General features: G+C 37.5%; 1 protein-coding gene across 2 annotated transcripts in view; it reads right to left on the bottom strand.

The window, feature by feature from the left end:
• Positions 1–8,446: 8,446 nt before the first annotated feature.
• LOC139964674 (serine/threonine-protein kinase ULK4-like) overlaps positions 8,447–16,155 on the bottom strand; it is a 55,372-nt gene continuing 47,663 nt past the window's right edge. For both annotated transcript variants that reach the window (XM_071966491.1, XM_071966490.1), the window contains exons 25-27: positions 13,692–13,790; positions 10,445–10,627; positions 8,447–9,336 (exon numbers count right to left, since the gene is read on the bottom strand). In XM_071966491.1, the coding sequence (XP_071822592.1) occupies positions 9,181–9,336; positions 10,445–10,627; positions 13,692–13,790 (438 nt within the window). In that variant the 3' untranslated portion in view covers positions 8,447–9,180. The remainder of the gene's footprint in view (positions 9,337–10,444; positions 10,628–13,691; positions 13,791–16,155) is intronic.

Raw genomic sequence — 16,155 nt, forward strand, 5'->3', positions numbered from 1 at the left:
GAATATACGTACAAGACTCGCATTGTTTAAGACAGACAAATAAACATGACAAATTAAAACAAATATTTCAATAATTTAGACTGAAGTTCACGCTCACGTTCCATCTCGTATAATTTGCATAAGTCTGTTTTCAGCTCCTACAGCTAAAAAATACTGTTGTACTCAAAAGAAACAGGAATATCGTTACTTAATTACACAGAACGAAATACCCTTTGCTCTTGGGGGACTTTCACATGACGTCACGGAGCTGTTTTTGTGTGAAAGCATGCAGATTAATGAATGAGTTGTAACGACCATGGCCATTAGCTTCTGTAACTGTATGTTTGTTCATTCGTCTGTTTATTTGTTTGTCTTGCTTTGACGTATTGTTTGTGAGGATATACGTCACAACATGTTATAAGCATGTGTCTCTATGAATAAAACAGACATGAAGCCGCAAAGATATGTTTATATATCTCTCTAGAGTAAGGCAAAATATGTCACCAAAAACAGAACTAGTATTGTTCGATACAGGTGTCAAACGCCTACAGTGGAATTACGACTTTCCTTACCGGTTTCGAACCTCTGGACATACAATCATGGTTCATAGCCTAGTTGGTTATGGTGTCCGCGTACAAAGTGGAAGGCCCGGGTTCGAATCCAGGTGGAGGCTGGAAGTTTTTTCACTGTTCTGGAGTTTCCTTTTCATTATGTTTTCATTATATATATATATATATATATATATATATATATATATATATATATATATATATATATATATATATATATATATATATATATAATTTACTCTCGAGTTGTGAACGCCCTCATTATTACATTACATTATAAAACATTTCATTATAAAACAAAAGAAGAAGGTTCGATTGAGAAGTGAGATACATATAACGAGTCCCTGTTTCCAGTAAGTATACTCTATATATTAAAGTGAATAAATCCACATCCAAAGAACGGTACAGAATGCCTTGGACATAAGAAAAAATAATTAACCTTGCATCAATTTAACAAATTTATAGAGAGGTGGGTTTAGATATAACAAAAATGTTGATATCTGTATCATGTCTGGATGGCCTTTTCTGCTTTTATTACAACAACGAAAAAGTTGTTACCACCAAAATCTAGAGTTTCATGCCCTCGGATATAAATCAACGCCCATTTAATCATTATTTTCTATGTAAGTCGATATTTTATTTATTCGTCGACGTGTTATTGAAATTTGCATCGGAGTCATCTTCTGATATAAACCAAAATAAAAGAAAAGTGACTTGCAAATAATGTAAGACATTTAATTAAAAATGTTCTTTTAAAAAAAAAATCAATCTGGATAGTTTGCTATCTTACAAATGACCACCCAAATATCGCTACAGAAAGTTTAAAAAAAATTTAAAAATAAAATTCGTGGAAGACAGTGATGTAGTTTAGATGCAAGTGTGGTTGGGAGGAGAGGGTGTGGGGGGGGTGGTCAGGCGCGTATCCAGGATTTTCTAACCCGGGGGGCGCGAATGACTATCTAAGCGGAGCGCCACCATCGGTTGGCGCGCAGCGTACAAGAAAATTTCTGGTTTTGATACCCCCAGATCACCGGAAATGGCACTTCTCGGGCTTGAAAATGGCCAACCAGATGTACACTTTTACCTGAGAACCAAGTTTTTCCCAATAGTTTTCTTTCCATCCATAACTTTTTGAAGATTTTCACCAGTCACACATCATGTTCGACCTCATCGCATCTCCTGTGGATCATTGCTTTTGTAGGTGATCCTACGTCGCGGTCCACAATACCCGACAGCCCCACTTTTCAAGGTTTTCAGCCCATTATTTGTTGAGAATTTGAAAATTCACATTTCTCGTGAATAAACTCACTTCAAAACATACCCATAATGTTGCAAAAAAATGTCATCTATGGACAACCAATATAGAAAAACCTCCTTGAACCCCTAACAGACCGGTCAAAATTACACTAGTAGAGGGAAGTATGATGAAGAATGTTGGTGAGGAAATTTTCGACAATTCAGACACACTAATTTATTGGTGTAGAAATATTGCAACCTCTTATAACGGCTATTATTAAACTTGGTTGAAGGAAATGAAAAAAATACCAGATATTTCCTTCAACCGAACAATACACACATAGGCGTAGGAGGCAGGGGCTCCTACTGAAAGAAAAATAAATTGCAATGATGTAGCTAAAGGAAATGAATAGTTTAAAAAATATCTCCTTGATAATTAAAATAAAGTTGTAAGCTTGGCCGACTAATTCGACATTACTAATGTAAAAGAGAATTTGACATAATTGGACCTCCATGCTTTTTCTACATCTACATAAGACATTTCGTTGTTTACAGCATCCCGCGGTATACTGCGCAATTTCCACGAACCGTACGGTACACAATGACATGCGAGGTAATAACCGATGCTTACTTATATGATATTGATATTAACGTGTTAAACGCGCGCGGAGCGCGCGAAAAATTTAGGTTATATTTTTCGGGTAAAGTCGTTACAGTCCCCAAAATCAAATGGGTTACTATGACTACACACATCGACAGTTTCGAGGCTGTTCATCCTGGAACCTCGATTTTCATGCTCACTGATATATGATGTGATATCTGCTGTGTGGTTTACAAATTCGAACAGGCGCGTAGCGAATACTTTGCCAAGGGAGGGGCGAAGCCTGTAGGTAAACTATCTAAGCGTAGCGCCACCACGAGTTGGCGCGAAGCGTACAAGAAAATTTTGGCCGAAAATGCCTCCCAGATCGCTGGATATGACACTTCCACTGCCTTGTAAGCTGCATCTAAGCATTTTCTATTTTGAATTTACTAGCGATATCATAAAAAAAAATATGCTCGGGGGGCGGTCGCCCCCTTCCCGAAATGCGTCATGTTCTCCGACGACTCCGACCAGCCACAGTTGGTTTCATAGCACAATGGTTTAAGGCGTCCATACACACACACTCGTTATGGTAGACCATATATAGTATATATATAGATACATTAGTGAGAGAGGAAAAATGGAAACGTCAAAAATGGAGTTATCGGTGAAAGGGGTAGGGTGATGCGCCCGCCCCTTCCGACATCCTCGATCCGTCACTGGCTACCCTGTGTATATAATATGGATCAGCGCTGTAATGATGTCACTGTTCGTCTTTCTCTTCCCGGTGTCTTGGCATATTTATTCTACTCCCTCCTCTTTTTTCTCTTCTTTTTCTTTTCCCTTCCTTCCTCCTCCTCTTTTTCCCCTCTTTTTTTTCTCTTTTTTTTCCTCTCCTCTTTTTCTTACCCGGGGGGCGCGCGCCCCCAACGCCCCCCCTGGATACGCACCTGGTGGTGGGTGGATCGACACACCTCACTAGAAAGTATATGTGCTTATTTCTTCTACAATGTGTGAAATGGACACTTTCAAATGAAATTGACTGAATCGGTTGTAAGCTAATGGGAGTCTTCACTACAATCGAAAACTAGGTCACTACATGTATTGATCAGTCGGGCAATGTGTGGCGGGCTACGTCAATCGTAATACTTCATTTCATTGTCTCGCATTGCCATCCCTCCCCCCGCATTCCGCCGCCCCCCCAAATACCCCCACACTTCAATTAAGAAAATCCAGATTTGTCTACATCGATAACGAGTTTCCCGATAATCGAGCGGTATACCGAACGGTATACGGTATGCCAGTGAATGGTATACCGCACCCGTAAACCGATAATAGAGTACACACCGGTTTTTTAAACTTGGAAACTAAATCCTTACCGTTCTCTACATCATCTCGCTAAAATAGCCAGCAAAGCAATAATTTTCAAATTAGTTTTATATTGCATTAATTCATTTTCTAAGAGGCCACTTGACATCCTTCCTTATTCTTTAAGGCAGTTTTTATCCGTTTCCCCACCCCTCCTTCTTTTTCTTTTTTGTGTGCCCTATTTCGGAGAATTTTGTGGTAACAAACCTGTCGCGTTTTACTTAACATGTGAATCGCATTGATTAAACTAATCCATCCCACCTACGTAAGTTTTTCTTTTCTCTTTCCTTTTTCATGAAAATAAATATTCAGCAACGATGAATTAATAAGTCCATCCATTCTAATTATCGCTGTAAGATACTTCTTAATAATCGGTATTAGTCACAAACATGCACATAAGCAAAGCTGAAACTCGAGACCTTTTCATTAGTATTGGAAAGTAACGTAAATTGACTAGTCAAGTTTTCATGACCTGTCTTGTATGAGTTTTTTTTTTACTGTATCGAACAGGGTCGTAAAATTTACCACCAAATCACCCTTAACATGCATTTCTTATTGGGGGGGGGGGGTGGGGGTCTTTTTCTTAAACCAAAACCGCACAAGAATGATGAAATAATGCATAAACTACAAGGCTTTGAAATGAAACCAAAAAATAATAATTTCAAAACAAATTTTTGCATTTCGTGGTATTAATTTATATAAGAAACATCAAAATTTAAAAAAAAATGGAGACGCATAGAGAAAACATTTTGAATGGAATATCCCAAAGCAAACTGTAATTTCCAGGCACTGAATAATTCAAATAGTTCCAAAATACAATATTACTATACAAATAAATTACTACAAAACAATTATATACACAAGTCAACATTTTGAAATATTCTACAATTTTCCTTAACAAAAAGAAATAGATTTCCACCGGCAAAGAAAGAAAGTGAGCCCTTTTTCTTTTTACGCTTCAATTAACACTTTGCAAATGAGACGATAAAGAATGAAGATACTCGTTTTTGTAAGACACAAACGAGTTAATTAACTTTACTAATTATGAGCAGCTTAATTAATCTTACCACATATACCTCTTATTTATTTATTTGATTGTACATCCATAACTGAAGGACTACATCCAGTGATGTGTAAAATAATTAAAATACACTAATCGAAAACAATTAGGCAAAATTCACCCCCTCCCCCCCCCCCCCAACAATGCATCTTTGAACCCTTATAACATTTCGTGTCTTTTTTCTTTTATTATTCTTAAATAGCCTATTATATGTAATAAATATATTCATTCTCCAATCCATCGGCAACCATTAGTAATATTAGACAGAGCAACAAGAGTTCGATACGTTTTGGGGAAAAAACAACGAAAGATTGATGTTGTCAATCATGAAGTGAGAATCTTTGTGAAAAACGTAGCAAAATAAACAAAATATCAATCCATAGAGTGAAAACGAGGGACAATAATTATTCAAAATGAAGAACAGGTGATCTAAGGGAGTTTACATAGAGGTATTCCATAGGTAACTTATGTCATATGAAAAATAGTAATGGTTTTTTTTTTTTGATATCGTATGTATGAAATATGTTCTTTGCCATTATAAAATGTCATATACATAACTCAGATACATGTCAGCATGTCACACTGTATGACAGAAAGCAGAATACACTTAGAGACTTAACCAAATAAATAAAATGGATATTAAAATCAGTAGTACGCTGTTGATCAAGGGAAAAGTGATATCGAACTAGCGCCCCCTCCCCCCCCCCCCAATATCCCAAGAAAAGAAGGTCGATTGCCTTGGGTCAATCTCTGGCAGTTTTAACAAATCTATAAATATTATACTCAAGCAAAAAATGAAATCGATCGAAATATGACAAATTCCTAGATATTTGTTTGTTTTGTGTTTTCCCGATTTTCATTTTTTCTTTCCACACACACAAACAAAATATTAATTAACAAACCATCAATCAATTTGTCTGAAACAACTTCGTCGACCCCACATTTGTTCACGTAAGTGTTACCATGCGGAACAACGAACGAAAAAAATCCTGAATCAACTCGCTTTTTCCCCGCTGGGTCTTTCATTAGGCCTACTGTAATGAAAATTGATTACTTAAACGACTAATTAATTCACTGCTATTGGAGTTTTGCATCAAAAACGTAACCAAAATCAACGCCAATTTCTTCATGTATATATTTGTTAATTTCTGCATAAATATTAATTTCTTCATAAATATTTATTTCTTCAGATATTAATTTCGTCAGATATGAAAAGTATTCTGAAGTATACTTCATAATCATATTTTATATTCTCTTTTAAAAGTGACTCGTAGTCTTGTCGTGTCCCATCTTGCTTCTGTGTAGGACAATTCATGTATGTATGTATACTAGATCTTCCTGCAAGCAGGAACTCGCGAAGAAGCCTCGTTGGCTTATCAAAGCCGCAAGCTGACCGAAGTCAGTCTCTTACATTCATATCTTACGTCCATGATTATGAATTGTCAATTGTCAACAACTCTGTAACTGGATGACATACATTAATCTTGGAGTGACTCGTACTCGGGACCTTATGATTGGAAGGCACCAGCGTTAACAACTGAGCTAACACTCCATTACACTCCATGAGCTAACACTCCATGTCGTGTCGATAAGTTGAAAACGCACCACTATCATCAAAGGATGACTTAAAAACAGACATTAACTTTTGCAAACGTAATATTTCAATTAAAAATCAAAGTTTCTTGTAGCAATTTTGAAGGTTCCGAATATTGTCTCTTATCAAAATAAACTGTTTCCCTTGTAAAGGGAAAAAACTGTTTTACATCTTTGGAACTTGTATTTCAATTTTGGCCAATTTGCATAGCATTTTGGCGATGTGATACTGGACACTAGTTTTTCTTTGAACACATACAAAATTCATTTCCTGGTTAATATTAACAACATGGCATCCGTGACTTTTTTCTGTTGTCAGACTCTGAGACGCTGACTAATTGTGAATGAAAGCTAAACTAGTTTATTCAGTCACTTTGATTGTAGAGCCACAGATGTTTACAGGGTATATATCTCAAATAACCATATGATACTATGAAACATGTAAACATTTTCAATGGTGTATAACATATCGTAATTGCTTGTCTAAATTCATCCGCTAAGTTGCAACTTTTCAGTCTATAGTTGAATAAATGCAAAGATTCTATTTTTGAAACTTAAAGGGAGTGGAGACTCGAGCATAAAAAACCGTCTGATGCCGGTAATCTGACCTAGTTTCGAATTAGGTGTATCAGAAGTGTTAGACACCACCATCGATCACAGAAAATACACACGCAGCTTGCTACCGTCGGTAATTAGACACTAGTGTACAGTCAATACGTACAGCTACGGTCAATACCCACAACACAGTGTACATAGCAGCGATGGACATCTCAGGTCCAGCTAAAGATAACAAGGTATCACGTTTCATTACTGTCTGCATTTTGTAGCGACAAGGAAAAAACTTCACTTGCAAGCAACGGAGAGTTAACTTTTTTTAGAGGGCGGCACATGGTTTCGGGCGAGTCTTCAATACCTTTAAGGTACAGATGAAATGTTTTGTGCCAAGGGAAAGGCAGATATTAGATAACAAGACAGATAGGCAAAACTCGAAAAACTTTGATCTTATTTTACTATTAACTTGAAAGAAGACAGTTCTTGTGGAGTGGGGGTAGGACACAGGGGATGAGGGGGTGCGAGATGGGCCTGTGGATCAAGGGGTTTAACTGTTGTTTCATAAAAATCTTATTGACCAGGAGAAAGAGTGAGGAAGGCCAAGAGTTAGGATGAGGTCTCTGAAGAGGGTCCTCTCTCACTCCCCCACCCCCTTCCCCACCTTCTTGCTTCTTCCCCAACCATCCCTTGCTCGCCTCATGTAGGTTCTTCAAACACCACTTTTAGACACACAGTTTTCATAGCTTATTTGTACCTAAAGCACTTTCAAACCCCTCAGTGACAAGAGGAGACGTTTTCATCAAGAAAGTTAACTCCAGGGTTACAACATTTGGGCACGTAATAAACAAGTCATTATAAATTCCAAGATATGAGGTCGCCTCAAGTTACTTCTTGAGGTAATGTTCCTAAATGTAGCATTCATACACAGAGGGTTGACAGAGACAACGTTAGCGGGTGATACTATATTTGCTCCCATCCAATAAGCTTTACCTAAAGATATTACCATTCATGCTTCTGCTACTTTTCAAGAGTTTGGAATAATTGCTATACACCTGTGACAGATATTTCAATAACCAATATTAGTTCTTTAAAACAATTTCTCCCATCTTGGGGTATTAATCTCGCTTTCCTCGAAAAATGTGACCTTCTCGTAAACAAACAGCAAGCAAAAACTGCGTTGACTTAATCTACAAAAAGAGTAAACATGGTTGCAACAGAAGCTTAGAGAAAGAAAATTCCAATAACCTGGTTTCGAAGTATAAAGATATTAGTTCTCTCCTGGAAATTATGAGGGTTGACAAAAGTTGATAATTTTTGGAATGACTTGCAATATCATTGGATCAATTTTGATGAATTGCGTCATAGTTACTGTGCGAGACATTTTTGTAAAGTCGTTGTTTTGGTTTGGTCAAGTGAATCTGGCGATAGAGGGCAGTAGAGTAGTATCCTTCATCCCATTTTGTTACTTTAATGGTGATTCCTGGTTCAATTATCAGTGTTGAAATCTCATGATCTAACAGAAAATTAAAAACGAGAGTTTCTACAGCTATTCCACTTTATAAGATATTCACATTTAAATGTCTGGAATGCTCCTTTAAGGTTAAGCCGATAACCTTTGACCCTAAATTCCTGACCAATTCAGTCACATTCATTCATTGGTTTATAAAATCTCTTTTCTTTTAACACAACCTTCAACAGAGCAACCAACCAAACCAACCGTGGATGACATTTGACATTGTCGTGTGTCCTTGACGAGTCTGATTTCAACCAACTGCAATATTTAGATTGAGGCTATAAGATTGTTTGAGTCTTTCGACTGGTGTTTGTATGGCAAAGAAGCCAGCCCTTCCCTATATATAATAGAATTAACATATATTTTCAAACATCAGTTAAGTTGGTTCTACAACGTACGGCCTTAGCTGAAGCCGTTCAAATGATGTTCTTGGAATGTAATATGAAATTAATTTTATTAGCAGACGTTGTGGTTAGTAAATAGTCAAAATAAATACATGTCGGGTCTGAATGAATGGGAGAGAACCCTTACCTCCCACAGAAAGATGCATTTTTTGTTGCATTTTTGTTTTATCTTAAACTAATTGTTTCTTCATATATCCTCTGTCCAAACTTTAGGATTAACTGACTGGAGAAGATGTAAGGATACCGACTGTCTTCATGGCGACTCAGAGGTTTTCAGCGATGGGCCATGCATACGGAAGTGATTCCCAGCATGCACTTGAAGATTATCTGACTCCGGCAGATTTGAGGATGTCCGCCGACATTGTGGTGATCCCGACGTCGGCATTGGAGCTCGCCGTACTGATCAGCCTCTGCAGAGCATCGGCCAGGATGCCAGCTTCGTCTCGCAACCTCTCGGCTTGAGAGGGATCTGCTGAGATCTACGGATGAGGATGGACACAGGAATTTAAATGACATCTGTTATGCGGGGATGCAAATTTGATAGATCAAAGGTGAAGATAGGTCAAAGGAACATAATGCATAGAAAGCATAGAAAAAACTCTAGTGCTGTGAGTTCAAAGGAAAATGACTGAATGGATATTCACGCTATGTCAACCACTGTCAGCCACTTCAGACAATTTTCCTAATGCTAATACCTCTCTAAACTGTACTCCAATATCATGCTTCAAAGCACTGGTATTGACAGTACAAACAGTTCCTAACCTTGATCTGATAGAAACATGATTTTCATACTGCTCGTACTGACAATAAGAGTGTTCCGTAGCAGGACATAACACTACAGTATAGAAAAAATTGCCCCAACTGGGTGCCACTGTAAAACTTACAACCCCCAGCAAAAAAAATAAAGAAGAAGAAAAAATGCAGAGAAATGGTGAGGTATAAGACCTTCACATAGCATCATGTGGCTATAGTCGTATGGTCATCATAGTCTTCAATACGGTTTCAGAGTAGCTCTGAAAATGTCTGAAGCTGTCTGTCGAAAGGAATAGCATCAAATTGTTTTACCGATTGTGGTCTGATTCATAGCACGAAAGATTGACGAGATGTGGTCTGATTCATATCAGCGAATGTTTACTCAAGTCAGGGTCTTGAATGATAGCATCAAATGTTTATAGGTTATGGTCTGATTAATAGCATCCAATTTTCTACAAGTTGTGGTCTGATTCATAGCAGCAATGTTTACTCAAGTCATGGTCTTGAATGATAGCATCAAATATTTATAGGTTATGGTCTGATTAATAGCATTCAATGTTTATAGGTTATGGTCTGATTAATAGCATCCAATTTTCTACAAGTTGTTTGATTCATAGCATCAAAAAAACTTCTTCCGGAGTGTTTAATATGGAACATATGCTGTATATCCAAGGACAACAACTTAAAAGAAAGAGGAAAAAAATTGAAAAATTTGAATAAAAGTATAAACACAATGCAATTTCAAACAATCAATTCAATGTATTGTCACATAATAATGCATCATAACAGAATAGACAAGAAAATACATGATTGCACAAAACGACAGTTACTCACAATACGTTTCACAAACTTGAGCAGTATTTTCTGTTGTTTTGGGTCCAGCTGCAGTAAAGCTTGTGCCAAACCGTTTGCGTTCTCCGCGCTGAGGGCGTTATTGTACTCTCCTCCAAAGAGCTGAGCCAGAAGGGAGAGACAACCGCAAGCGAGGATGGATAAGTCGGTGTCACTGGCACAGAGCTGAGGAGGGAGGGAGGGAGGGGGAGGAACGATAAAATGCAGAGGGTCAAATTTTACAAACCATAAGTGGTCCTTCTCAGCAGATTAGGTCACATCTCAATTAAAACTCAGCACTATTATTTCACATAGTAAGCATCTATGTTAAGAACAGCAGTTGATGGTATTAAATATTTCACCTCATGAATTGAATTTGACAAAATTCGACTTTATGAAATTTAGTTAAGAGTTTATGGTACAATTATGGATAGGTCTGTTTACATAACCAACTAACCATGGGGGAAGGGGAGGGGAGCGGGAGGGGCAGGGGGAGGGGGTGTGCATGAAACTGATATTGCAGGCACTGTTAAATTGTGTACCCAATCCATAAATCAAGTCACTAATAATATATATATATTTATGAAATATTTTGCTTTGGTACGATGATATTGAACACTAATACACACTAATTCTTCAGCAGCCTCCAGTCTCAAATCTTGAGGTCATAAATATAACATAATTCATATCTGTAATCTAATCAAATGCTATAGTCCAGCAGCATTATCCCTGGCTATGTAGATCAACCAATTTTACAAATGTAAAATTAATTCTGCAACTTTCCAAAATATGATAGATATTTATGAATTTTTTTATTTTGAAAAAAATGAAAACTGATTGAGGCAAGAGACAATGATCCTAGTCACGTCATGTCATTTCCCCGAAATGCAGCACATTCGGAAACACATTTTAAAATCTTACGAGAATTGATACTCGTAACGCTGACCCTGTTACATAATTTGCCAAAGTTGTTTCCTTTCTAAAAAAAAAAAAAAAAAAGGAAGTTTCATTTACTGGATAAGTCCCACAGGCTTTGCAATTCTCCTCTGAAAACCATCATTGATTAGTTTTGCCCTAGCGGAGCGATTCCCACTTGTACGAGAGGAGAGGGAAAATGTTGATAAAATACTAACGTGTAAAAATGAGTTTCACACTGGGAATTAGGCAGAAATATCTAATTAACAATAATACAGACATATATGTACATATGTATGTACAGTATAATTGCAGTCTCTGTACAGGGGGGAAAAATATCATGTAACAAGAAGAAAATATTTAGACCCCAAAGTGTTTAAGTTGAAGACACTGGTAGTAATTACTACTACCAACTCCATAAATTTAAAATCAGATGCAAAATTTAAACATGACTTGTAATAATACATGAGATAAAAGATAAAAAATATTTTGCCAGTCACAAAATTACCTATAAAAAGATCATGATTGTATGGCATATGATTACACTGTTCAGTCTCCTCCCCCACACCCCTACCCCTCCACCCTTACCCTCCCACCCTAGGAAGAAAAAAGATAACCAAATCGTAGATTAATGTTTCTGAAAAATAAAACATTAGAAAACATTGCAAAGTTAAGTTTTAATAATCGTTACATCTCTCATCGGCTACCAGAGTAAGTCGGCCTCGATACACGGGACAACCAGCTCTGACTATTGGAAGAGTATTAACGGGACTCATTTATCTTCGACAAGATATTCGCAACATTCAGCAGAAGGAATTCTTCCGACCGGAGAAGTTTAATTACGAGATAATGTGACGTATCAATTATGTATTTCGAGGAAGACAATCCACTAGAGAGAATAATTACTGCCCTTCCCAGACTCTGGGAATACGTCAACTCTACATAGTTTTGTATCTATGTCGTAGCCAGGAGATCAGAGTCTCGACGTAACATTAATGAGCCCAAAGCTCAATTAACCTACAGGATTGCAAGACATGCTCTAATTCTCCACTCTTGAATGATCGATATTATCTGCCAGAGTTTCCCATTCGTCGATGGGGGAGGACTCAATGGTAACGGAAGGTGTGAGATGGCGATCCAGAAGACATATTTACCCATGAATAAGACATTTGTTTTAGTAAACCCGGCCCTGAGACTCCAGTTGCCAGGAGCCTGCTGTCTGAAGCAGAAGATTATATCGCTAAAGGCATCCGAGCAGCAATATTCTTTCTACGGTACTATTTAAAGGGAAAGGTGCTCTTGGGTTAATTTGCTAATAGCATGCTGTCCAGCATAGCCTTATGGGAAAGTTGGACAAATATTGCGAGAATTTTGTTCAAAAAGTAGGGCAAAGGTGGGAAATTATTAGTCAGAACTGGGACACGTAGGATAAAATAGTTACTAGGACTGAACCAGGCATGTAGTAACATTAGTCATGATCATGTTTGATGAATACATTTTTGTGAGTCCAAATCTGTAGTCATTATTGAAATATACATATTTTATTATGTGGTGCTCTGTTGGTATCTGAATTGCTGGAGAAAATTTCACAAAATTCTTTTCTTTTGTGTTTTTACTTTCATAAATCACACAGGTGATATGCACACCTTTCACAGTATAATTTTTGCCAAATTTTGAAATTATCATGCAAAGTCCAAAATGTAGGAAAAAATGGGTATTTTGATGAAAAGAGAGGACAAAATAGGATGGAAATCCCCCCGCTGCCCCCCACCCCCTCAGCCCCAAACAGGAGCAAATTTAGGTATGAAAAAGTAGCATTGCTGGACAGCTTGCAGTAGGGCATGACTACAGCCCTATTTGTAGACTTAAATCAGTGTTACATGATTTTAGCATGGAACGAGCATTGTCGAATTTATCGAAACAGAGTTGCACGGACATGTAGCGTGATTTGTGCTGGACCCTAACAATATAATTTATGTGCTAGACACACCGTCGAGAGTTCATACCGGCAAAACTATCCCGGTTCTAACAAGAGTTTCGTCTCGCGGTTGAATCTCCAACATTGGTTTCAACTCTTACATCGGTTAAACAAAGGGCCGCAGAATTAAATAGAGTCGTGATTTTCTTTTTTCCATTGTTAGAATGGAAAACCATTAGTTTTGAGTTTAAGACCATTTATGAAAGGTTCAAATCTCCAGGTATTTCATATTCATATTTGACATCTCCATATTTATACCTTTCTTGGGGGAGGCGGGGGGTGGGGAGAGATTTGGCAAGTGTGGAAAATATTTTATATCCAGTCAAACTCGTTGCTCAGGGCTGAGTGCGCACTTACCGTTTGGATGAGAATATCGGTCAGCTCGATTAACGACTTGTTCGAAAGTAGAAGGGTTTCCGCAATATCTGTGTCTGTACTCTGTCCAGACTTTGTGGCCTGCACGAAAACAGAAAAGGAGAGCTGAAAAGTTTTTGCTTACACAACAAATTAAAATTTTTCTTTTCCCTCAAATTTCTTAGTTGGTCCACAAATGAATAAATGTATAAATGTTTGCAAGGTAACAACAGACTAATCAAAACGACTTTTGAAAGCTTTTCTCCTCGGATTCAAGAATGGAAGTTGAGCGAGACGTAGAATATTTTATTGACCTATTCTGAAGTTATCGTCTGAGCATTTGCCCACAATTTTTCACTTCTGGCAAACCATTTTTCATTCACAAAATATGCTCTGCACATTACACGACATTACAACATTCAACGACATTTTCTAAAGAAAAATTACAACTCCCCAAATTACCGCCGACTTTGTGAAACATTTGTACAGCTCAAGTTATATTCCATTCAGTGGAGATTTCATGGGTGCATTACAAATTTCTCAGTTCTTTTTTTCGTGTTTTATTTCTGCTGTATTCATCCTTCCCCTACGAAGCCCGACACTCGCGTCAAATACCACTTAACATTTTTCCTCAGGGCCTACGGAAGCAAAGTTTCCTACTCGGGGAAGCTTTTCTCTAAGTCTGTGGCTTCCCTCTGAGATCTTGTGATGCAGTTTTTCTCCTGCAAAAGAAGCATGAGTCACTTCAAAGCTAGAAGAGAGTTGATGGGTTCTGTTCCGATAATTCTAAATTGCCCTTGTAAAAGCTTCTTATAAGGTTTCCCAGGAAACCAAAAATTGTGTGAATGTGCATGGACATCACTAATTTGGTTCAATTATGACGTCTCTTACAGGGAAAAAAATTAAGTGTTCAAAATTCTTTGAATTATGGGTCTTTTAAAATAATAAGGTTCCTTCAGGTGCAAAAACTTGCTATACCAGCTAAACCTTTATACTTGCATAGCAGTTGGACCAGTTTGCATAGCAGTTGGACCAGTTTGCATAGCAGTTGGACCATTTTGCATAGCAGTTGGACCATTTTGCATAGCAGTTGGACCAGTTTGCATAGCAGTTGGACCATTTTGCATAGCAGTTGGACCAGTTTGCATAGCAGTTGGACCAGTTTGCATAGCAGTTGGACCATTTTGCATAGCAGTTGGACCAGTTTGCATAGCAGTTGGACCATTTTGCATAGCAGTTGGACCAGTTTGCATAGCAGTTGGACCAGTTTGCATAGCAGTTGGACCATTTTGCATAGCAGTTGGACCAGTTTGCATAGCAGTTGGACCATTTTGCATAGCAGTTTTATCACTTTGCATAGCAGTTGGGCCATTTTGCATAGCAGTTGGACCATTTTGCATAGCAGTTGGACCATTTTGCATAGCAGTTGGACCAGTTTGCATAGCAGTTGGACCATTTTGCATAGCAGTTGGACCAGTTTGCATAGCAGTTGGACCAGTTTGCATAGCAGTTGGACCATTTTGCATAGCAGTTTTATCACTTTGCATAGCAGTTGGGCCATTTTGCATAGCAGTTGGACCATTTTGCATAGCAGTTGGACCATTTTGCATAGCAGTTGGACCAGTTTGCATAGCAGTTGGACCATTTTCCATAGCAGTTGGACCAGTTTGCATAGCAGTTGGACCATTTTGCATAGCAGATGGACCACTTTGACTAGCAACTATTTCTGCTGGTCCTAATTAGAGAGGAACACATGATTTGTTCACATATTCCTATTTCCAATATTTGCATGTACCGTTAACTTAATGTCACATACATGTAAAATAGAATGTGTAACGTAATATAATGTGTGTAATGTAACGTTTGTCATGTGATCTGATGTGATGTATAATGTGATGACATGTTATGTAAATATAATATAATGTAATATATAAGTAATATATATAAGCATCATAAAAGTGGACACCCCATTCTAAATCATAACAAGGAGATATAAGTGGTTACAACTATACTGCTGGGTCCTAATTAGAGAGTAACAACCAATTTGTTTCAATAGTCCAATTCTGAAAAATTGTACGGAATGTAAATGTATGTAACATGACGTGTGTAATGTAACCTAATGTGTGTAATGCATTGCAATGTAATGCATTGTAATGTGACATGATGTCATGTAATGTAATGCACTGTGATTTAATGATATGTTAGGTAATGCAATGTGATGTAATGTAATGAGAGGTAATGCAATGCGATGTCATTTAATGTGATGTAATGTTATGTGATGTAATGTTATGTGAGCTAATGCAATGTGATGTAATGTTATGTGAGGTAATGCAATGTTATGTGAGGTAATGCAATGTGATGTAATGTGATGTTATGTTATGTGAGCTAATGCAATGTGATTTAATGTAATGCTTTATGATGTGATGTAATGTCTCATTTCTTCACCTACAACCTTTTTAATTCCACG

This window comes from Apostichopus japonicus, chromosome 23, assembly GCF_037975245.1.
Source record: "Apostichopus japonicus isolate 1M-3 chromosome 23, ASM3797524v1, whole genome shotgun sequence".
Lineage (NCBI taxonomy): Eukaryota > Metazoa > Echinodermata > Holothuroidea > Aspidochirotida > Stichopodidae > Apostichopus > Apostichopus japonicus.